We start from the raw sequence: 24,910 nt of genomic DNA, 5'->3' as shown, positions 1-24,910 counted from the left end.
TGACGCTAAAAGTCCTACGGCTTTCAGTTGTCATTTCCCCCCCCCCCCCCACTTTTCAGTCCCAATCGCCGCCTCTGACTACAGTTAACAATTGATAGAAATTGTTAATTGTAATGTTCTACAATTACAATTGATTAACTGTTAGTTGTTGTGGTTACGTTAACCAATTAATCAATTGTTAATCTTTACTTGTCCATGCAATTAAAATTTGCCCAACACTGATGCTACTAAACTGAAGGAAGTAATGGGGCTCAGAGACAGTCACTGATTTTTTTTAATTGATTTATCTCCCTCTCTCATGTTGCAAATTGAAGTTCGAAAAATGCATTTGTGGACAATCTTCGATGATGTTCGTGGTAGAAGAATTTTAACACTAATCCATGGAGACTTTTTGAAATTGAAATCTTAAAATAAAAGTTTTTATCTAGTTGTCAGTAATGTTAGGAGAAGAAGTTCAGAGGTTCTCCCCCTTAAATGTTTTGAAGTTAAAGCTTTAAAAACGCGAAGGTAGACCATATTTGGTAACGTTAGAAGTCAGGCAATTTTTCGAAATTGAAGCTCCAAAAACGCTATTTTGGAAGATTTCCGATTTTATTACAGGACAAAGTGTTTCAGAGCTCTCCTACGGGAAGTTTCGGGGGCGCAACATTTTGAAAACTTTTTATTTTCAGATGGACTAGAAAGTGAGAAAAAGGGGAGAATGAAAGAAAGAGGAGGGAGGGGGGAAATTAATTAGCTGATCATGATCAATAACCTAAAACTATTGAACGTTTTTAATTTAAAGATTCTTTTTAAAAGAACTAAAGTTTTCCCAAAGAATTTTTTTAAATTACTAAACTAACTTTGTTTTCCCAGGAATAATATTTTTGAAATTTATTGAATTTAGCATTCTGGGAGGGGTGCAGTCCCTGTAGGCCCTTTTTGTTTTGGTTGTTTTGCTAATACATACAACAATTTTAAATTCAGCTCACAGAAGTCACAAGTCTTATATAAATACAAACAAATATTACAAGTTTAATGCTAAGTACTTCATTTACTGTGATAATGAGACTACTAATTGTTTTACAAATTCATTCTTACGGCACTAATTTGATTGCAGCGTCCCAGCTTTTTTTTTTTTTTTTTTTAATGCACTATTTTTAACGATCTTATGTTGAAGCGGAGGGGTGCTGTAATTTGAAATTGAAGTCCAAAATCGGAATAGCAAGGTCACTTTTTGATGACCAACCATTCTATAAAAAACAATGAGGTTCAGGACTTTCCTCGGAATTATTTTTGAAAATTACATCCTAAATTCGCCATTATAAGTCACATTTGGTGAAGGGATAGAATTTAGGGACTCCCCTTTGGAAATTTTCCGATATTGAACTCCTAAGGAAAATATTAGACTACCAAAAAGAGAGGGGGTTGGTCGCTGTTCTTATCCCCAACCCTTGGTCGCTGTTGAATATTGCAGTAGAAAGCGATATAAATTGTAGTACTAGAGTATTAGCATTTCCAATGAAGTGCTGTTGATCATGCACACTAGTTGGCTGCACACTTTTCACTATCCATCCTTAAGCCCTATTATGAATAGGTTAAATAAAAGTGGCTAAATTTAATCTTCAATTTGATTGTCATGCATTTCATCTACATACTTAGCATTTTTATTTTCATGTATTTTATTTTTTCCAACAAATCGTCCAAAAGAAAATTCATTTTCAACAAAAGTTATGTTCTGTACTTTAATGTATAGTAAAAAGAGTCAGCAAAACTTATTCGCCCTTTTGTATATCTAGCATTCTATTTTCAAAACTCAAAAATTTTAAAACAAATCAGAATTTCCTTACATAATTAATGTCGTTAGTTTTTTTAAGAACATAATCTCACAGCAATATTAATAAGAAACGCTAAATTAATATGAAGCTAGTTATTTAAATAAAACACACATTTAAAAACAAAGCATTGAACAAATCTGTACACATTTTATTCAAACCTGTTTGGATCATGTGAATGCATTATTTACTTTTGGAAATAATCAATGATAATATGAGTATATTACAATTTCTTAAATAAATAACCAATGAGAATTTGAGTGCATTACACTTTCTTCAATAAATGATCAATGAGAATAAAGCCCTCCGCTAAGGAAGGAATTACAATCGAAATGAAAAAAGTAATTGCGAAATGTAACTCATTCCATCCTGTAAAGAGTAAATATGATGATGCACAAGCTCCAATGAAGTGGCAGAGAGTGGCTTTCAGGAGTTGAAGAAAATAAAACATGTTTGCAACATTATTTTAAAAACCATAAGAAGAATGAAAATTATTAAATTACATAAGTCAATTCATTAATTGCATAAGTGCCGATTGATCATAGTTGACAAAATGTATATCACAATCAACTTTCAAATAATATTCTGAAATTAGTTTAGTAATTTTAAACCAAAGAATTTGCTATTTTTTTATACAAAAGTGCTGAAAACTTGAATGCAATAAGTCCCCCCCCCCCCTTTTTTATAGTATAATAAAAATATCTAAAACAGTTACAAAGAGACATATATGTCATCATTTCATGTGAGTGATTGCCGAGAAATCCAAAATACTAAAAAGAAAGAAATAATTTTGCAATCAAACATTTTTATTAAAGTAAAAATGTTTACTTTAATAAAACGATCCCATCTATTTTTTAAACAAGACGTCACTTTTCTACATAATTGTGATTACAGAAATATGTTTCTGCCTGGTTGCCTATAAAAATATAGCCGGATGTATAAGGAAAAGCTCGCGCCACCTTCTTGGTTTTTTTTTTTTTTTTTCAGTTCAGTTCTTGTTTCATATCTTAAAAATAGAGTTATCTTACTTGCGAGTAATATTATTCATTAATAAATTATGGGGCATAAAATTACTTTAGGTTTTAGCTTTTCTTTTAGTAATAAGACTCCCCAAAAATTGATCCCCCCCCCTCCACCCCAAGAGTTTTATTTTGGTACGGAATAGAGCTGGTCATCAGAGTGTTTTGATTTGTTGAAACTAGAAAGATGGAGGGGGGGGGGTGAGGTACGAGCAACGACGAAAGATAAAAACATTTTTTAAAAAATGCTTTTCTTTTACTGTAACCTTTCTTCTTTCACCATATTCTTGTTTTCAATGTCCCAAAATGTGAGTGAAAAGTACACAAAGTATTGAAAATTGGCTCACACGTACGTTAATGGCACCTTATGAACGTACCAAAAGTTCCTAGGTAATGCAAGTCGAAACAGGCAAAAATTTTCATGTGCATGTTTTGAGTTAACAAGAAATTATTTCTCAATTCAATGTACCCAATATTTTGAGTTTCCGAGGCAAAACAGCGTTCTTTTGAAAACTCAACTCAGAACAATTTCCTGTATCGAAGAAGGGGATCATTGTTACCCTAAAACAATTGCATGCAATACGTCCCACAATTTTTTAATTAAATACTGGAATTTTTATCACTTCCATCATAAAATTTATAGTTTTTAAACTCTATATAGGTACACCTGTTAGTTGCATTATAAGATTCCAATGACTGAGGCTGAGCTCACACCACCATATTGGGATATGGATCATTTTTAAAGGTTTTCCAAATATTAAAAAATAGCTTGTTTTGAAGAAATCTCGCTTTAATAAATCTACAAAACATTAAAACTTCTGTATGGAGATGATATTCATTATTGTTGGAACTTTTAACAGTTAAAGAGGCAATTAGCTCTGAAGATGGTAAAAAGAAATGAGGATAACTCATTATAAAATGCACAACTTGTAAATAATGTAGCTAAAAAATGAGAGAAATGAACCAATTTTGCTCAAATGAAATATTGATGCGAAATTATAACAATAGAATTGTAAAGTCAGGCACTGGAAAAAGATGTTTGGACTTGTAGGAGCTAAATTTCGTTTGGGTTGAAAAAGGAGAAATTCTTAGATTGTCACACCAATAACAATAGCTATCGGCAATTCCTCTTCCCTATTTTAACAAATGAAATCGTTTAAGCCACAGCCGATCAGAGGTCTTTTTACCAGAGCTTGACTATACTCAATCTGAAAGGGCATCTTCATCCTCAAATTAATCTTCGTCACTATGCAGTAAAACAACGAACCGTAAGAATTATGTTGTGGCAGTTTATACATGCAATGCTGTAGTTTACACTATACAGTAACAGAAAAAGAATAAAAGGATTCTACAGCGGACAACTAGGAAAGTGTTCGGCGAAAAGCCGAACAAATGAAAAGAATGCAGCTTAAATCCGCCATTTCTAGTTGCTATTCTACGAACCCTGCCTGTCCTATAACGTAACTCAGCTATAGCATCATTAATATTCTTGTTCCTTGAATGAAGTTATAACCGAGTTCCATGCAACCTTTATGCTTTGACTTGATTTAATTACAAAATACAGAACAGCAAGCAAACAAACAAATGTGTATACGTCAGTGGTGGGATAAAAGATAAGAATAAAAAGAACACACGGGAATATTTTTCTTTCTCTTCGTCGCTCGCCTCCTCCCCCCCCCCACCCCACACACATACACACATCACCTTTCCAGTTTCAAAGAATCAAAACTCAGATGCCCTGCTCTATTTCACACCAAAAAGAAGAATCAAATAAAATCAATCTTTGAGCAGCCTAATAAAATTAAAACAAGAGGGGGGAGGGGTCCGTTTTGCAAAAATTCAAGCTGAAATTAAATATATCCTCACCTCTTTAGCTACAATAAAAATAAAACACCTTTTCAAGGTAATTTTATGCTCTTTTATTTAATAATCAAGTAATGTTTTCACTTTTGAAACAAAAACAAAAAACATGCCTAAAATCCAAGATGAAAGTACAAGCTGCCTTTACTTCTGGCCATATTTTGATAGGCAACCCAGCAGAAACACATTTCTCTAACCACAATTATGTACGAAAATTGTATTTCATTTCAAAAATAGATAAGGCAGTAATGATGCAGTCTTAGCTTAAGACTATTATGTTTAAAATGAAGGCAATATTAAAAAATATTACGTCAAACAATTAAAATAAAAATTCTAAAGGATACAATTCAAGCATTGCCAGTTTTTAAACATCGAAAGACCTCCAATAAAAAGGCTTAATTCAATACAAATCAAAGAAATGCCAGTTATCAAAATCATTGTTAACCTAAAACAAACAAACAAAAAAAAAAGACAAGTTATTGGTTGTTGATAGAAAAACAATTTGAATTTATCAGACATTAATTGTATTTGTATAAACAATAACAAACTTTTCAAAAAGTGTATATAATTGTATGTAAGTATGGAGGGTGTTCCGTTACAAAAAGTTTTAAATTAGTACGACCAATATTCACCGAGATATGAAACGCAGCGTTTAGTGACTTACGCCACTTTACACTCGCCGTCAATAACACCTTTTGGGGGAAAATATAGCAGTTTACAAAGGGTTAAAATTATATGTGTGCATAGAGTGTGTTTTTTTTTAAATTGATTGAGGTTTTGTGTTTTTGCGTATCATGGTATAACATTTGCATTTATTTTTGAACAGCAATGAAAAACATACATACTTTGTTTTTTTACTTCGACAACCTATCGTTCTTCTGAAAGGGCGATAAGTTCCTATCTCATCTTCTATGTGGTCGCTTAACACTTTAAACTCGAATATCTCCTTGAGTTTTGGTCACACAAATATCAAAATTTTTGTTTTAGTAATATCTTTTAATGGAGATTATTTCCTTAAATATGAATTAGGGGACCTAGGGCCCATATAAAAAGTTAAATTTTGTATTTTTAACTTATTTTTATTTTTGCTTCAAACTATCATTATCTTAACCCTGCATCTGATTTTGAACATTTTTGCAATTCTAGCGCATCTAGGAATAACAGTAGCGAAGACAGAGGTCTTGCAGGTTAAAACGGAACACCCTATATATATCTATATATGTTACCATGACAGACCAAAGTTGGAGAATGTCGACTTTCACCGATGATTCATCAGAAAGATTCGGATTTTGCCGATTTACAGAGGGAGACAAAAAAGAAAGAAAAAATTTGCATTCATTGCAAAAAAGTGGAAAAAGGAGCAAATAATGTTATTCATGAGAATATTTTAAGCAATATTGGTATAGTTTTAATAAAATACAGTTGTAGGATTATTCTTGATTACATTTTGTTAAGATTAGTACATTATTTTCTCTTAGCTATTTGGCTTTGCAGTAGTCCTGCATACAAGATATCAACTGTCAAAAGTATACCTTCCTAATTCAAGAAACCAGACTCAATCATTTCCTGTAATTTGATCTTAGTATGTTTTCTTAATTGCAATTTTTTGCTCATTATAAACCAACAATTTTCAATTCAGTGTTAATCCCTCTTAAATCCAAAACTTAAATATTTTTGAATATATTTTTATATATTGTAAATATTTTTGCTTATATTGTTTTGAAGATGAGAACTTGTAAGCCAAACTAAATCATTCATGAATGAGTTGGATTGTACGGACCTATTTCTTTCGTTGCATGACCGGGAAAATTTCAGGCTATCTTCCATCAGGGATTATGTTGGGAAATGGAACATCCTACTCCTTTCAAAAAATTCTGAAAGTAGTATAAAAATGAGTTCTGCGACCGCAGGCGCATCAGCAGCGGCGTCGACCTCCCGATTGCGCCTATGACCTCCGCCTGCGCCGTCGACTTCCCACTCTTCCTCCTCACCGTCTCTCACTCCCGATCGCGAGAGTGCAACCGCAGAAGGTTTTGGTTTCTGTTTTGGACTTCGTCGGTTTTCAGACAATTAATTTTTGTTTTAAGTTGATGGTTTCACTCTTTCCAGCCTGGTGTATTAAATAAACACGCCCCATCAATAAAATTTTTTTAATGCAATAAATGATTTGCCAAAAAAAAATCTTGTGCTGTAATAAAATTTATCACATAAAATACACAGCTTGATAATTGCTAAGGAACAAGTGATTTGTGCTTCAGACAGCTGGCCAATGGAAGTAAATTCAAGTTCAGATGGCATAATAGATCAAGACTCGTTATCTGTATAAAAGACAGTGCATTCAAGCTTAAGATTCGTACGAAAGTTCACGCTGTTTAGTGTTTAACGAAAATAATGCTGGATGCTGAAAAAGTATTTTCTCTGAAATTTCGTTTGGTTCTCGAAATATTTAAGAGTAAAATGTTAGCAAGACATCACTTGAGTACCTACGATCGTGGACGATCGGTTGGACGACTTGTAGCAGGTCAGAGTGTCACCACTGTAGCTGCTGTAATATGTGTATCAAAAAGTGTCATCTGGCGATTAAAGAAGGCTGTTGAAGGTGGATATGATTAGTGAAAGCATGTCAGTGGTCATGGTAAGAATACCACACCTTCAGGAGATCGCTGTGTAGCCTTTGTGGCAAAAATGAACAGAAATTTCACTCATGGACAGATAGCTGCAAATCTTGCAACCGCTACCGGTACGCATGTTTTTGCAAGAACCATCTTAAGGCGATTAAATGATGTTGGTTTGTATGCACGGAAGCCCGTACGTTGCATCCCACTTCAACCACGACGTCGTCGAGAGAGGTTACGCTGGAGTAAGGAACACGTTGGTAGGAATCGTCAAAATCGGTCTAGAGGGGTGTGATGGTATGGGCAGGCATCATGCACAATGGCAGAACAGCGTTTCACATTTTTGAACAAGGAAGCGTTTAGTTGCAAAGGTATTACAGAGAAGTTATACTGGATCATGTTCATCCTTTTAGGGGTTCTGTAGGTCCAGACTTTCTCTTTATGGCCGACAATGCACGGCTACACGGGAATGTTGAAGTATCAGACACGCCGCAAAGTGAAAACATTCTCCGTATGCAGCAGGCTACTCACCCTCCCGACTTAAATCCAATTGAACATGCCTGGGATGCTCTTGGTAGACATGTTACGTAAGGAACCGTCTCTCCCAGAACAGTAAAAGAACTCAAATCCGCAACCAAATTTCCCCCAAGCACTCCTCGATAGTTTAATGGGGAGTATGGAAAACAGATGCAAAATGTCATTAGTGTCCGTTGTAATCACACATCATGCTAAGGTCCATCCTTAGTATAAGGTGTCTCCATCATTCTGACCTAGATCAATTTTTTGTGGTTGTTTGAAAATCATTTAAGTAGGATTTATTTTATTTTTTTAGTTTTACTTCATCGATGCAGTAATATCTGTACTATTTTGTACTTATAATAAAGGCTATCCTCCAACTAATTATGAACTTAGTTCTGTTTCTTTAATCATTGTCTATTCTTAACTATTCCCCAAAACGTAATTGTTCCTTAGCAATGGTCAAGCAATGTAATTAAAAAAAAAAAAAAGAAGGACCCTAGAAGTGTAAAAATTATAAGTCGAGTGTCGCGACTTCACTTCTGCAGTCCTTTCAAATTAAAAAATGTACCCACAAAAAGCCGTCTTTTTCGCGTAATTCACTTCTACATTTCTTGCCCGCTTCGTATTATTAAGTTCTACAGGATACCTTCTAACGTTTCTTATGCATATATATTTTATGCAATTATACGATTTTAGTGCACATGAGCACATTATGTAAGGTTATCAAACACTCACATTCAGTTCACGGCACATGCATTTTCTTTACAAGTATACCATATGATAAAAACAATTGGGACTTTTGCCGGATCATTACTCTGTGAGATCACAAAACTCACATTAAGTTAATCACTTCCTGGCACCTGGAGATTTTACTCAGGGCGCCATCGACCGAGAGGCTCTTTGACGCCCAGGTACCAAGCCCCCTTCCTCGGTTCAGCCAGGAAATTACAAATCACACACATTCACACAAATTCATTCACACATCTATACGTATAAACTCAGTTATGCAAACATATTAAAATACAATAATATATACACTATATAAAAAGGTGTATACACTACTGGCTATTAAAATTGCTACACCAAGAAGGCGACATGGTACAGACATGAAAGTTAAATGACAGGAAGAAGATGATGTGATATGCAAATGATTGGCTTTTCAGCGCATTCAGACAATGCAAGCGCCCGCAGCGACACCTACAATGTGTTTAAATGAGGAAATTGTACAGCCAATTTCCCAACGTGCAAATTCGATTTGAAAAAAATTGTGAGTGCTATTGGATACACATCTCGGTCACCTCTTGTTCGCATTGACGGCACTATGAACAGTCGGTGTTACATTTCTGATGTGTTACGACCCGTGGCACTACCCTTTAGTCGAGCCCAGCGAAACTCTACGTTTCAGTAGGATAATGCACGACCGCATGTGGCCGGTATTGTACAGACTTTAATTGATACGGAAAATGTTCGACTGGTGCCCTGGCCAGTACGTTCTCCAGATCTCTCTCTAATAGAAAACGTCCGGTCAATGGTTACTGAACAACCGACTCGTCAGCAAACGCCAGCCACTACAGTCGATGAACTGCGGCATCGTGTTGAAGCTGCATGGGTATCTGTACCTGTACATGCCATCGAATCTCTGTATAACTCAAAGCTCAGGCGCATAAGCGCTGTCATTGCTGTCAGGGGTGGTAGTTCTCGGTACTAATTTCTCAGGATCTATTCACCCAAATTCCTTGAAAATTTAATCATTTGTTATTTCTAACGTAATATATGTGTCCAAGAAATATCATTTTGTTATCTGCATTTCTTCCTGGTGTAGCAATTTCAATGGCCAGTAGTGTACATTCAAAAATATAACGGTCAAAAATAAAAAGCTGAATCTGAAAGGGAAACTTTGACGTTATTGCTGAAAGGAAATAATCATTTATACCTAAACATACACTAAGGTACCTTTTAAAATAAAAATAAAATAAAAATCATAATGAAACTAAAAATTATTAAGTTAAATGGTCATCATTTAATTAAAAGAAAAAAAAAGAGCTCACCTAATTAAATCTATTTCCATCATATTCTTTTCAAACAACTATATTCATTTTTTCAAATACTTCATTTTCAAGAAATCATCATTTTCCATAATCTTCATTTCTAAAAAAAAAATCTTCCTGTGATTTTTTCTTCAAAAATGTTCTCACTTCGTTTCTTCCATTATTCTGTTCTTCATTAAATTTCCCAATTGCATCAATTTTTTCTATAATATTTTTCTTGAACTTGATTTGTATCGCCCCCTATCAACACTGCTCTTTACATAAAATTATTTACATGATACGTACAAATAAAAGTATTTACAATTCTTTATTATTCCTAAGTCCTCATGTTTTCTTTTTTATCTTGCAATGGCCATATGCTAAAGTGTGTACCCCATCTTCTATTATATGCCGTTTGTCATCAAACGCTTAAAGAGCAATTTAATTTTGTTGCATGGTACACAAATCATGTTTGATACTTTGTATCCTCACACACACAATTGCTTCCCTCTCATTAATTTTCCGTTCAGCAGAGAATTTTTATAATTTTCGTGCTTAATCTTCTTTTTTATCACACTTCTACAAACACCTTTTGCTGTTTGTTTGTTTGTTTTTTTTCACCTTTCTGAGACTGAATTGAGTACATATTGGCATGTAGGCCAATGAATTCATGCATTGGTGTTGACGACAATTCATTTTTGAAACATCCAATTCTTATTTTTATTTGATTGACTGTAAAGAGGGTGCATTACTGGATATTCAGAAAAATCAAAAAGCTCCTGATTTTCAGCCATGTCATCATAAATATTTTCAGTTTGAATTTCATGTGTGAGAGAGTCTGTACTGTAAAAAGTAGTTGTGTGCTTTTGTTCCATATTTTTTTCATAATATATTTCTAGTGAAATCTGCACATGTGTATTTTGCTGAATTCCAATATTGTAAAGCCTACGTACAATGGAAGAATGAGTGTAATACTTTTTTTCATTCTGTCCACTCCAACGAGATTTTCATTAAAAAGGAAAATGATGAAACATCGGGGCTGCTACAATTTTCTCAGCCTTTTTACTATTATTAACCAATTGAATGTCAATCCTTTTTCGAATATTTTCCAGTGTCTTTCCATATACTGCAGTATTAAGTAACTGGTAATAATCTTTCCCAAAAGAGGATTTTGCACCTTTCCGAATTTCCGTGCTGAAATTGATACATTTTTTAACTGTGGTTTTTGCTTCAACTGTATAATGCTATGAATGAGGGTTACTTCCATTCCTTGTGATATATAAAATTTTAAGTTTCTATAGTGGAGCACATAATTTTTTTTTATCCAGCAAGTTGGGAACTAGCTTTTCACACTTGACATTTTTGTTCTCCCCTAATAATCTTTTCGAATAATCAGAGAGCAAATTTTCGTCAATTACCATCCTCTCCGGTGCAAGTGGATATTGAGAATGCATCAAATAGAGTTCTTTTTTATATTGGAGATCCACTTCAAGAAAATATCCAATTTCTCCGTCATCGGGCGTTGACAAAATTTCATTTGGGGAAGTTGAATCGGGGGAGAGCAATTTAAACTCTCCACATGGTAGAGCTTGAGACGTGGCCCAACCATACAGATTGTTTGCATCGCAGCACATTAAATAATTTGTTGAATTGCCGGAGTAATAATTAGGGACCATTGGATTATTTGCATTGGCCATTCGATTGGTAATCATGGAGATACCTCCTCGGATGCCTTTTTCGGCGAAAAAGTGCATATTTATATTTGTTAACAACTCCAGTGGCTGTTCAGTCATTTAAAGGCAGGCTTCCCACGCAAAACCTGGCAAAGTTAACACATGGCCACATCGATTGAATATGATTGGAGACACAACTTTCGGAATCTTTGATACGTATCTGCTAATGATAGTGCGTCACACTTAACATAGAGATCATGGTATTCACCTTTTTTTTCTTTTTCTTTTTTCCCAAAAGTGTCCTACACATTTTTTGCATGTACGTAATCTTACGTAATCTTGCACGTACGTAATATGCTCATTACTCAACGAGTTGAAACAGGCTTCTTGGAGTGGAAGGCATGTTTCACCTAATTTTAAAAAACTGTAAATATTCATAGGGGTACACACCTTTTCTGATTAGCAGATCAGCATTATTCCCGATATTCTCTCTGAAAATTTTAAAATCATCCCTCTTCATATTCGACACTGGTTTTTCCAGAGATGTTAAGAGAAATTGAAAGCTGTCAATGAATTGCAGGGTAATTTTTACTTCTTTGTACATATTACTCACGTTGAAGGATATATATTTCTCCATGGATGTTGCAATGACATTAAATTTATGGCCTTTAATTTTTATGCTTCTGCATGATTATGTGTGCGTCATAGTGTTTCAGGCTATGAAATACAACTGGGATGAGTTCAAATTACATGCATTATGTAACGCCCCTCTGTATACGCCCGTGAGGTTGTCGTGATCTCTCACTCGATCATTTTGTAAGGGCTTCTTGCAAATGTTGCAGATAGTAGCACTAAAACGTTTTACAGTATCTTTAGGAGACATCTTTAATGGTGCTATGTGCACTAATGTTTCTAATAATCCTTCTTTTTCATTTAATACTGCATTTAGGAAATGCTCTATACAATTTTCACCTCTATATACAACTGCTGGTATTACAGATTTTCCATCAGGCGCCACTATAACATATGAATATTCGTAGGCTTCGTGAGAGGACTTTTTTTCAGCAAATGAAGCTTGTATATCAGGTGTTGCTCCGCTGATTTTTCTTATGATGGCTTCGAAATCTGCATAAATAATATAGAGAATGGGATGCTGATAATGTTGGTTTTTAAATTTTAAAATTGCGTCTTTACCTTGTGGCATCTTAATTTTTGAGGCTTTAATTTATTACAATATTCTGCATGATCCTTTAGAAGTCTTTCCTCTGAAAAGCGATGAAGACATCTCTTGCAGTAAAAGTGGGCACCGTTATGGTTCTTCAAGTCCCCGAGGAGATGCGACATGTTTCTTATTAGACAATAATGCTGCCTTTCTTCCCTGGATATAAGAAAGTTGATCACATCTTCTTCTTGTTGTTTGGAAATGTATATGGGGAAGATTTCTTCTTCCTCATATCCATATACGTTAATTCTCAAGTTGTTTTGGTTCTCCACTGTAGGTATTTGATTGATTGCGACTGGACACTCCACGCCTTCTAATTTGACATCCGCTTCATGTGGAAGATAATGAGATGCTCTTTTTGGCTACTCTTCTCTTCTAATATTCATTTTATGGATGAGAAGGCACTATATAAAACATTTCTGATCATCGTTCTGTATATTTACAAGTGCTTTTCGCAGCCAATTTTCTCGGGAATTGGATAGAACTGCTAGCAGCTAGGGGGAGATATTTTGCAATGAAGAGTTTGACACGTTGGATTTTTTCGAGGACCCATCCTGAACCCATCTTCAAATAATCTTCGAAATTTTTATTTCTTTTCAAAAGTGTCCAACACATTTTTTGCACGTTCGTAATCTTTCTCCGTAATATGCTCATCACTCAAAGAGCTGTAGAAGGCTTCTTTAGGTGGAAGGCATGTTTCAACAAATTTTTAAAAAATATCTAAATATTCATAGGGGTACACACCGTTTCTGATTAGCAGATCAGCATTATTCCCGATATTCTCTCTGAGAATTTTAAATTCATCCCTCTTCATTTTCAACACTATTGTTTTTAGTGATGTTAAGAGAAATTGAAAGCTGTCAATGAATTGGAGGGTAATTTTTACTTCTTTGTACATATCGCTCACGTTCAAGGATATATATTTCTCCATGCATGTTGCAATGACATTTGCAATCACAACTAAACGGTTTTGTACCTGAAAGAGTTTTCACGCGCTGCATCAAATTATTCTATCGAGAGAAGACTTTGTTGCAGGTTTAACACACCTATCAAAGAGACAAAAAATCTCTTTTAGAATCATGCTAACTAAAAAGCAAAGTTTTCCCTCAAAACCTATTCCTAACTCTACGAAAACCAATATTCTACACAACAGCCAATTTTCAACGGAAATCTAACGAAAACCTATTTTCATCACAGATATCACTCAAGGGGGACAAACCTAACACTTACCAAAACATAGACCTGAAAATTCTAACAAACAGTCACGCATTTCAAAATAAATACCCGACTGTAAAACATACGAAATACATTCAAACATGTGAAAACAAATTTTTCCCACTTCTAAAATAACCTCACAATATGCAATCGCGAATCTGGAAAAAAACACATGAAATGCAATTTTCTTTTTTTCCAAAATACACTTCAAAAACAAATATCCAACTGTAAATACAATATTTTCCTGATTGCGCACCTGAAATAAGTGAAAAAAAAATCAAACTTCCAAAATAATCTAACAAATATGCGAATGGTGTTTTGCATAGTAATTTAACTGCCCATGTACTGGTTCTGCAAAAGTAAAAAAAGAAAAAAGAACGGGAAGAATGAAATGAGCGATTACTTGCCAATCTTGCACGCGCTTAGCCACAAAGCAACCCCTCTTGGTAAAGTTGCTCTTCATATTGCGCGACTCTTGTAGCTTATACATAGGGACTCTAGGTCCATCTTGTTTCAAATAATAAAAAATAATGAATACATATTCATCGAAAAATACATATTCAACGAATTTACAAAAATAAGTTTACAAAACATTAATAAGGAATGATACTTACATTTCAAACAATAAGGACTATATAATCCACACAACCTCTTCTCTAGAAACCATATTTAAAAATAAAAATAAATGACATACACTATCATAATTTATATGTTTTTAGCGAAACCTGCAAGTTAATCCATGCTGGAAAAATCAACAAAGTGCACAAAAATTCCAACAGCTGGCGACGCGAGCTTTTGCGTCATCTGAAAATTATATTGAGATGATAGTTCACAAAATAGTTGACAGATCTCTGTAGCTCAGTCAGTTCACGTGTTCGCTAATCTGACAGCTGCGCAGATCTTTTTGTGGTTCCGGGTTCGGGTTCGCTCTGTGAAAGAGAAAATTTGTGAAAAATATTCTAGGTCCAAAAAATCACAAAAATAATTAAACTCTCAATAAATGGCGTCACGAGCGCTCTTAGAACTGCTGTCATTTGTTGCTATGACAACAAGACTAGCTGTAGCAAAGACGATCCGTTGCCATCCAAAAAGTTAAAAACTTTGGTTGTCATGACGACAAGTCTTGCTGTAACAAATACGATGCGTTGCCATTCCTGAAAAACCATCCGTAAAAGGTTGGGAAAACCCAAAACCGAAACTCGCAGCAGGACCTCTACAACACAACTCCACTCGAGGGAGACTACGTGAATGTCACAGGCGCAATGGCACGCGGAGATCGACGGCGCAGTTGATGAGCGGATGCGCCTGCGGTCACAGAACTCTCATTTTTATACTACTTCTGAATAGCTGGATTTAAAACACTTCCTTAAGATTTTGATATAAACAATTAGATTTACTATTCCAGTTATGAATTTTCAAACCCTGAGCTGGATCTTTTTGAGAAATTACATATTTCAACGGACTTTGCACTCTGTCTTACTGCCAAATTGGTACGCACAATTCAACTTAGTCATCAATGATTTTGCTGCCTAATTTACAAGTTTTCATCACCAAAACACTACGGACATTGTAAAGGTAAATTTCCCTCAAATACTTTCCATCCGGTGCATTCCTACATGAAAAAAATCTGGCATTCAAGTTTTGGATTAGATTGCGAATACTCCTGAATTGAAACTTTTTGGCATACATGTATAATGGGTCCAAAATTGCTGTTAAGAAACCTTCTACTAGATTGCAGGAAAGCATTATTAGGCTCTGGTTCCATTAAATTAAGAGTACATTCATAAGTCGATGTCTTCTATGCAGGATCACTGCAAGCTCTTCTCGCAGCTCGTGGGGGATTTACTTTAATGCTAGGGTGCTAGCAGTTATGAAGAATTCAATTACAGTGAAACCTGTGTAAGTCGACCACTTACGGTGCAGTACTTTGGTGGTCAACTTAGACAGGTGGTCAACGTTTAAAGGGTGGTAATGATTTTTTTTTTTTTGTCATTTCCTTGCACCATGGACCATATATTCATTTCTGGAATCATTGCCACTTACTCATTCTGTTTAAGTCACTTTTATTGTTTAACATTACTTTGAAACAATAATTAAAAAAGTTATTCAAATATTTTTGCTTTTTTTCCTCGTTTTTTACTAAATTAGACATTGTAGTTTTAGAAATTCCGTATGTGTCAGCTAATTTTCGCCAACTTTCTTCCTTTTCGTATAATTTTAATACTTCATACTTTTTATCAATCTCAAGTTCAACTAACTTTCTTTCTGAAACCATTTTATGTAAAACTTTTACACAAAGCAACAAGCTGGACTCTCCTAGTTCATAAAGGCAGTTAAAAATGAAAATATCCCATCTCTTAATCCCTTGCACCAGAAATAAGTAACTTTTCTCTTTAGCACAATTCCAGTGTTGCCTCAAAATATTGCTACTGGAAGAAAAGACTTTGTACTTTTTCTACTGACACCAGTTTTTTATTTTCATTGAACAGAGAGTACAAAAAGCAATCTCAAATAGAACAACAAAAGAAAAACAAGTTTGGAGAATTAGGAGTAGCATAAGCTTTATGCTGTTGTTTTATTTAGTTGGTAAAATGCTGGTCTAAAGCATCAAAATTATTCTTGGAAAGCTATAAAAAAAAATAATAATAAAAGAAAATAATTTGCTTGATTAAGTTAAAAAAAAAAAAAAACCCCTAGTGGTCAACTTACAAAGGGTTTTTTACAATACTCCGAACCAAATTTGGTGTACATTAGTGGTCAAGATAGACAGGTGGTCAAGATAGAGAGGTGGTCAAGTTACAGAGGTTTTCCTTCATTATATAAGATAGGTCCAATTCCGTTCCCGACAAAAGCGGTTAGCATAGACAGGTGGTCAACTTACAAAGGTGGTCAACTTTACAGGTTTTACTGTACAAAGAATTTGTGCATCTATTGCTTTATTTAACATTTTTTTTTAATACTGCATTTCTCACCTAGTACCATTTTTCGAAATAAAGAGTAAATAATTTATTAATAATAACCAAATCTGATTAAGATTAATCCTACCACAGTATTTTATCGTAACAATACCAGCATTGCATAAAACATTTACATAAGACATGAAAAACATTATTTGCACCCTTTTCCACTTTTCTGCAAGTGAGAGATTTATATATATATATATATATATATATATATATATATATATATATACATATATAAACGATTTTCTCATGTTTATTAGACATATTCGATGAATATACAAAGATCAGAGCCAATTGTATCATAAATGAGTGAGATATTAGGCCCTGAACCTTCGGTAGGAATTATTTGGAACTCATTTTATCGCACAAACAAATGGAAGTTCATGAAATCCTCAAAACTTACAAAAAACGCATTGCACTTCACCTAACACAACATCACATACAGATTTTCTAGTTATTTTTTTAAGATCAAGCTGTTATTCAAGGAATTTGGCATGATTCAATTTTGGACCTAACTTCTTGCAATGCTGAAAATTTCCATCAGGGTTTGTATGTAGATGATCATATTGGAGATAGTGACCACACTAGTATTAGGTTCTGTCCTAAGCAAAATTTCAGAATTGTACCCTATTTCAGGAATGCTGATTTTCCGGCACATAAGCATAAGATTTTTCTTTATGGCTTGAAAAATAGTGATCTTTAGTGAGCAGACTTTAAGCAGAAAGTAAAGAAAATGTTAAGGTATAGTATTCCCTTTAAGATAAAAGGGGCTTTTATTAAAAAAAATCTGAATAATGCGGTTCGCGAAAGAGATAAAAGCTATAAGCAAGCACTTTTTCCCGTTAAAAAAGACTGGTTGTTAGCTTAATAAGATTTTGTTTTGGCAAACTTATAAGTACTCATTAGTACGGATTCAAAAAATGAAACTGAAACAAAGGCTGGTAGAAAATATTGACAGGAATCCTATGTGATTTTCTGCTTATGATTAATTAGAGAAAGCTTGAAATAGTGAAGTAGACTTGCTAATAAATAATTACAGGAACTTATTCAGAAATGTTGGAATATTGTCCACATTGCACACATAACATACATAAAAAATATTTAACAAAGTGCTCTGTCAAAGGTTGGTGCCTTTTTATATAGGTCCATCAACTAATGATTAAGAATAGTATTGTAGGTTAAATGTCACAAAAGCTGAGTTCTTAAGCATCTTATAAATGAATCTACAGAACAGTACTGAACTTTTTCATCTTTTTTTTACGAGCATGCAGTAGAGTGGGCCGAAAAACCTTTTTTTTTTTCAATTCTGATGATAGTGAGCTAAGTGCACACAAAAATTTTTAATTTTTTCGGATAATTTCTTGATTTGCCGCAATTGAGTTGAAGTTTCGACCACATGCTGATTTTCGATGTTTTTAGCAAAATTAGTAAAAAGAAAAAAAAATCTATTTTCGATGATGGGTACAGTGAGGAAAAGTTGTTATTGGTGGCACTAAATTTCCATAAAAAACTTGAAGTATGTAGCATAATTCCTTCCGTTGCCACAACTCCATAGAAGTTTTGGCAATTTCTGTTTTTAACGGTTTTCATTAAATTCTGTCAAAATGTTAATATTCTGTTTTTGCCGTATTCATCTGAAATAATTTCGTTGTTTGTCACATATGATGCAGTTTTAGATGCTTAATGTGTTATAAATTAACTACTTAATGCTTGTAATTTTTTTTAATTGAAATATGCCATTAGAAAACGTAGTGCAACTCTGTTTGCTTCACGTTCAAAACCAAAGGAAGTAACTCAGAACTCGCTCTTAATCACTAGTAAACCTTTTAAAATAAAAACAAAGTTATTATCTTTTAACTGAAAGCAGTCGGGTGAAACAACACTCCTCTAAAAACAGAAAAAAAAAAAAAACAGTGTCATTGCCAGTGTTGAAAAAAGAAAGAAAGAACTGCAACATTTTAGGTGCATTTTTCATATGACAAACACCCAGTCTGACACCTGATAAATAAGATAGAAGGAAACTACTGGACCTAAGGACTTTCTGGTCAAACCAAAGCCAAGTTGATGGGAAGGGAAAACCCACTTATACTACCATTCTAGGTTACGTCTGTCATATTACATGAGCAAAAGAAAGAGAAAATACTGAAAATTTGAGCATTAAAAATACATGATAGTTGTGCAACTGTTTCAACGGGACTGTGCCCTCCAGAGTTTCAAGACAGCCAACCAGGGCCTATTACGTAGTCTAGATGGCTCACAGCTGCCTACAGAAATGTTTGCTAGCAATTTTTTACCTCAAAATCCAAAGGAGCCTTACAATAAAACCCAAAGGAGCCTTACAATGTCTTATGTTGCTCATATTATGAATTAATTTGTAGGGGAGACTGGGGATACTTAATCCCTAGGGATACATGATCCCATAGCCAAAAATGTACCAAAATCATTCAGTAGAGTTTTGAAATCTGACAATTTTATTACAGTTATACTTGTACATAAAAACTGGCAACATTTTTTTTTTCAGCCATTTTGTTTTAGCTCAAGAAATGATCATCTGAATGTATCAAGGGAAACTTTTTTTAGGAAAGCATCCGAAGTTTACATTATCCGTTAAATACAACTTAAAAAAATTCCGAAGTGTAATGTTAAAGTACAGGCAACCTTTAATAATTGAGACATATTTTTAGTTAATTGCCACTGATGTTAATAATATAACAAGTATTGCTTGTAAAAATCGCAAATTAGGGATACTTGATCCCTTTGTTTAGAGGGGTACATGATCCCAGGTATCAACTATCCATATGACAATATAAACACAATGAAAACATTATAAATGTTGTTTACTTAGTTGACATTAACTTTAAACATTCAAAACCATGTTAACATAATAAAATATATCATAGTTTGAGTGATAGATTTAAACAGTCACTACAGTAAATGCTAAACTATTTATTTATCAATCCGCACTTGTGACCCACATAACACCTCAAACATATAAACATAAACTAACTATACTGACAAATTGTGTTCTGATCAGCCAAATGAGCTTGAACAAGTTGAAATAGATGTCAAATCTTTGTTTGAAAGAAAAAAATGATTGTGCTATAGTTAGATTTACAACAAAAAAGTGAGTTGCCCATTATGTAGACCCATAAGCGGATAGAAAGCTAAGTTGGATTTCTAGAGTTAGAAATAGGTTTTCTGAAGTGCAAAGGCAATATGTTTAATCAATCTATTTTTCCTGAAATTTTGACAAAATGTGTTAAGCTGCACACATCCAATTGGGTTGAGCGGAATTTTAAGAAATACAACAAACAAATTGTTTGCATTTGACTTTTCAGGTTTGGAAAACATATGCCAAGCTTTCTTTTCTTTTTTATAAGTACACTGATACTTACATTTTTCCCCTCTTTTTTAAAATTAATTCAATTGATGAAATTCTTAATTTTATTATTGCAAAGCAAAAAGCAAATAAGATGATTTTCGTGCTTGTCATCCTATTTTTTTTTATTTGTTGTAATTTTAGTTGCGTTATGCTAATTTAAGAAAATTTTAGTTTTATTTATAAAATATAATGTTGTTCACAACTGTATTGGATTATAAGTTACTGATTAAAAGCATCATAAGTTTATGAAAGTTGTGTACATTTTTTTTTTTTTTTTTTTCAAATATCCAGTGAAATTTGAAACTATGTTATTTTGTATTCACGTTATAATAATCTAATAAAGAAAATTAGAAATGGTGTTACTTTTTAGAAACATTATGTAGAAAAACAAAATCCATAAATAAATTGCCGACCCAATGAAAAGTCTACGTATTTTCTCAGTGGGATCAAGTATTCTCCATGAAGGGATCATGTACCCCTTGATGTGGGGATTCATGATCCCTTATTGAAATTTTTGAAAAAAATAATTTTACCAAAACTATCCGTTTAATTTCAACTAAAAAAAATACTGTCAGATATAGGAAAAAAATTACCTTTGTTCTCATACTTAAAAAAAAAAATAAATAAAATAAAAAACTGATAATTTGCAGCAGAGAAAAAAATTGAAGACTAAAGTGGGGATCAAGTATCCCCAGTCTCCCTATGTATTATTCGTTTAAAGGAACAACCAGGTTACATAAAGGGATCTGGTAAATAATATGATCACTGTGAGAATTCACGACAGTGTAAACGCAGCAATGGTAACTGACAAAAACCAAGATATCAAAACATTGTAATGAATACTAGTTGGAAAAATATGCCATAATTGAAAGAAGAAATAAGAATCAATAAATTCGAGAGTTTAAGGTTCCAAAATTAAAATTCAGAATTACGGAATACTATGCTCAGTTTGATTTGGTCCTCAACTAACACCAGAGAACCTATACTCACACAGTGGCGTAGCTAGGGAGAGGCGGAGGGGGCAGCCCGCCCCTGGCGGCACTTTTTGGGGGGCGACAATTTTACACGTATGATGCGAAAAAATTTAACGCGTTTTCCCAATAAGGAAATTATGCTTTTTATCTATTACTGGAGGCAAAAAAGAAAAAAAAGTCATCGAATTGTAAGGTACGACTATGATGATAAAATTACTCTAATACAGTGGATCCCAACATTTTTCACTTCACGACCCCCTTTCCAATAACTAAATATCACGCGACCCCAATGTGTCCCCTATATATATATTATACAGTAAAATCCCTCTAATGTGGATACTAACGGGACACATTTTTTCGTCTGCAAAAGAGGGATATCTGCTGGACAGGGGTTTAATAATGTTATTTGCCTTGGAATCGGGGAATTAAAACTTGTCTGCATAAGAGAGATGTCCGTATTTGAGGGGTGTCCGTTAGGAGGGGTTTTACTGTATATATTTGTGTGTGTTTCTGCTTCGGCGAGAGAATTCAGATTTATGCTTAAAGGTGGGGAGGGGGAGGTGTCATTACTAGCATATGAGTAATCAAATTAAGAGAATTGCGTTATATAAGCGGAGAAAGAGAATTAACAATAAGAATCTACAGTATGTGTAACATTCACAATGGTCCTCTGGAAATTGTTCGAAATTGTAGTGCTAAAATTGCAGTTTACACGATCTCTGGTGATATTCGGAGGATGAGAGGTTCAGGGACTTTTATGAACGGTTCAAGCTCGAAGACGTTCTTTGAAATTTCTTGAAATTGAACCCTAAAAACGAAATTTTAGACGATTTTCAAAGATGAAAAAGAGGAGAGATGGATCGGAGATGCTCTCTTAATTTTTCGAAAATAAAAACTATATGTCCTGAATAAGTAATGAGTGATTAGTGGATGAATCGCAATAATACAGTCCATTGAATTCGAAACCAGTGAGTGAAATGTACTCTACAACTCTGGGCCTCTGACTCCAGTAATACTTCTTTAACAAACAAAAATGCCTTTATTCAAAATAAGCTGTATGTGTTTTGTGTTCTTTTAATTAACTAAGTAAAAAATTGCAAAAGAAAGGAGAATTAAAAAGTAATAAAATAGTGAAATTAATTCATTCTTTTTGGGGGGCACGGGCCCCCTGGGCCCAGCTAAAATCTGCTACTGCCTCCCTGTATAATGGTTAAAGATAGTCTAAAGTGTGTATTTAGGACATCAACTTCGAACTTTAAAATCCCCATCTCATCCAATGTCTCCAAAAATAGCTTAAAGTTGGGTTTTTGAAATATAAACTTCAGAAAAGTAGTATTAAGGTAAGGACCCCAGATGTGCACAAAATCACCTAACACCCCTCCGAACTCTTTCTCTCTCACAATGTTGTCCGTCAAACAACGGCTGAAGTCACGTTTTTAGGACGTCATTACCAAAAAAATTCCAGGAGAGATGGAAAAACCATCGGACTTCCTACATTTTTGGAAACATTTGGAAACTTATGCCGTCAAAGATAGCTTACAATTGCGTTTTTGAAACTTCGGCATCGAAAAATTGCCAGAGAGCTCTTGAACGTTCCCTATTCTCTTCAACGTCATCAAAGATAGAATAAAATTGATTTCAAGTTTGAAAATATTTCGGGAGGAAAATCCAGTCTTTGTTGGAGTTAGGGAAGACCATACACCACTAGGTACAACCCACATTAACGTAATTTTCAATTTTGTTGAAAAGCTTTCTGGACAGCGCCCCTGAACCTTCTCCAATATCTTCACATATTCAAAAATTGTTTTTTTTTAACACTTCGTTTCAGAAAATTTCCTTGAGAAGTCCCGACCCTCCTAGCATCACCAAAGAATGCATAAAATTAATTTTAATTTTGAAAAAAAATGGAGGGAGCTCTAAACATCTTTTTTATAACCGTTACTAAAAATTTCTTAAAAATTCCAAATTTTGACTTTGTTTCTTTTCTTATTTATTAAAATCTTATCAAATACTTTTGACTCTATGTCAATTATTTCCCATCCAAATGGGCAGCAAATTGAGGAACCGACCCGGGCGGCAGAAAGTGTAGCTACACCACTGTACTCACGAAATATCATTCGACAAAAGGAACTGAAATAAACATAGTATCCGAAATTGAATCTTAAGTGCTTTACAAGTCCTATGCCAGCTTTCATTGTAGCAAAACTAATAGAAGTAAAAGTGCTGAGGTGCAGAAATTCAACTCAAAAATGCTTTTATTGCCTAAAACAGGATAGATAAAACATTCTGTTGGGAGTACGGATTGAAATTTTCTGCACACTCATCCTTTCTTTAGCTATTTGTTGAGTTCTGAGCTGTTGAACTTTAATTTTGAATGAAGCTGCACAAAATTTTGTAATAGTAGGTATATTTAAAATTAAAAAAATTATAAGCAATAAATGTTTAATTTATAACACATTAAGCATCTAAAAATGCATCATATGTTACAGATATTATTATTTCAAATAAATACGGCGAAAACAGAATTTTAACATTTTTACAAAATAAAATTAAAATGTTAAAAATAAAAGATATTTCCAAAACTTCTATGGATTAGTGGCAACAAAAAGAATCATACTACATACTTCAAATTTTTAGTGGGAATTTAGTGCCACTAACAGCAACTTTTCCGCACTACTCGTCATGGGAAATAGAAAAAGAAATTTTTTTTTCATTAATTTTGCTAAAAACACCGAAAAACCGCATTTGGTTGAAACTTCAACCCAATTGCGGCAGATCAAGAAAGTGTCAGAAAAAATTCAAAATTTTTTATGTGCAAATTGCTCCACCAATGGCACCTTTTTTGCCCTACCCATCATCGAAATTTAAAAAAAAGTATTTTTCGGCCCACCCTAGCAAGCTGTAATAATACAGTAATACATAAATGCAGTAATACTAGGATTAAAGAGAAACATGATTTCAAATTTCTTAAGAAAATGGAGTTTAAAATTACATCTCAATCTTTTTCTCCAGTGCAAGATCTAAATTATTCATCCTTAAGTCATCACTATAATTCAGCAAGTAAACAAGTAGCACATGTTTTGCAATATCTTCCTGAAAATGAAAAAATGAAATTAATAATGATAAGAAGAATATATACCATAATTCCACATAAACAAGTAGCAGTTATTTTTCAACATCATCCTGAAAAAAAAAATGTGGGAAACAATAACTTCAATTTTGTTAAAACATGATCATCATTAAAATATAAAACTAAGTAGGAAACGGGGGGGGGGGGCACTTGTGGAAGGGTTTTTTTATTTTTTATTACACAAAAATCAAACCTGTTTAATTTTATTCTCAATTTTTCTGCACTAGCCATAATCTTAAAAAGAAAACAATATTAATTATTTAAACTGGCAAAGATAAATAACTATAATTCACATAAATTGGAAACTCTCTTCATTTTCCCAAAACTGCAAGACTAAACTGTTTTTTTTTTTTTTTTTTTTTTTGCCACTTTCAGAAATTGCTTTTGGATTGGATAGGATAGTTGCGATTCCAGACTCATCAAAATTTAGAAGTCTGCTTAGAATGAACCATAATATGTAACAATGCCATAATATGTAACAATGTTTTTAAAAATGC

General features: G+C 33.7%; 1 protein-coding gene across 1 annotated transcript in view; it reads right to left on the bottom strand.

Annotated features, from left to right (window-relative positions):
- Nucleotides 1-1,959: 1,959 nt before the first annotated feature.
- The window catches only part of LOC129231522 (uncharacterized), a 31,332-nt gene continuing 8,381 nt past the window's right edge, over nt 1,960-24,910 (bottom strand). The window contains exons 2-4 of the mRNA XM_054865861.1: nt 24,276-24,376; nt 5,038-5,138; nt 1,960-2,237 (exon numbers count right to left, since the gene is read on the bottom strand). Coding sequence (XP_054721836.1) covers nt 2,080-2,237; nt 5,038-5,138; nt 24,276-24,376 — 360 coding nt within the window. The 3' untranslated portion in view covers nt 1,960-2,079. The remainder of the gene's footprint in view (nt 2,238-5,037; nt 5,139-24,275; nt 24,377-24,910) is intronic.

Source organism: Uloborus diversus, chromosome 10 (assembly GCF_026930045.1).
Source record: "Uloborus diversus isolate 005 chromosome 10, Udiv.v.3.1, whole genome shotgun sequence".
In the NCBI taxonomy this organism is placed as follows: Eukaryota; Metazoa; Arthropoda; class Arachnida; order Araneae; family Uloboridae; genus Uloborus; species Uloborus diversus.
The sequence above is the reverse complement of the archived record's forward strand: the minus strand, read 5'-3'. Positions and strand labels throughout refer to the sequence as shown.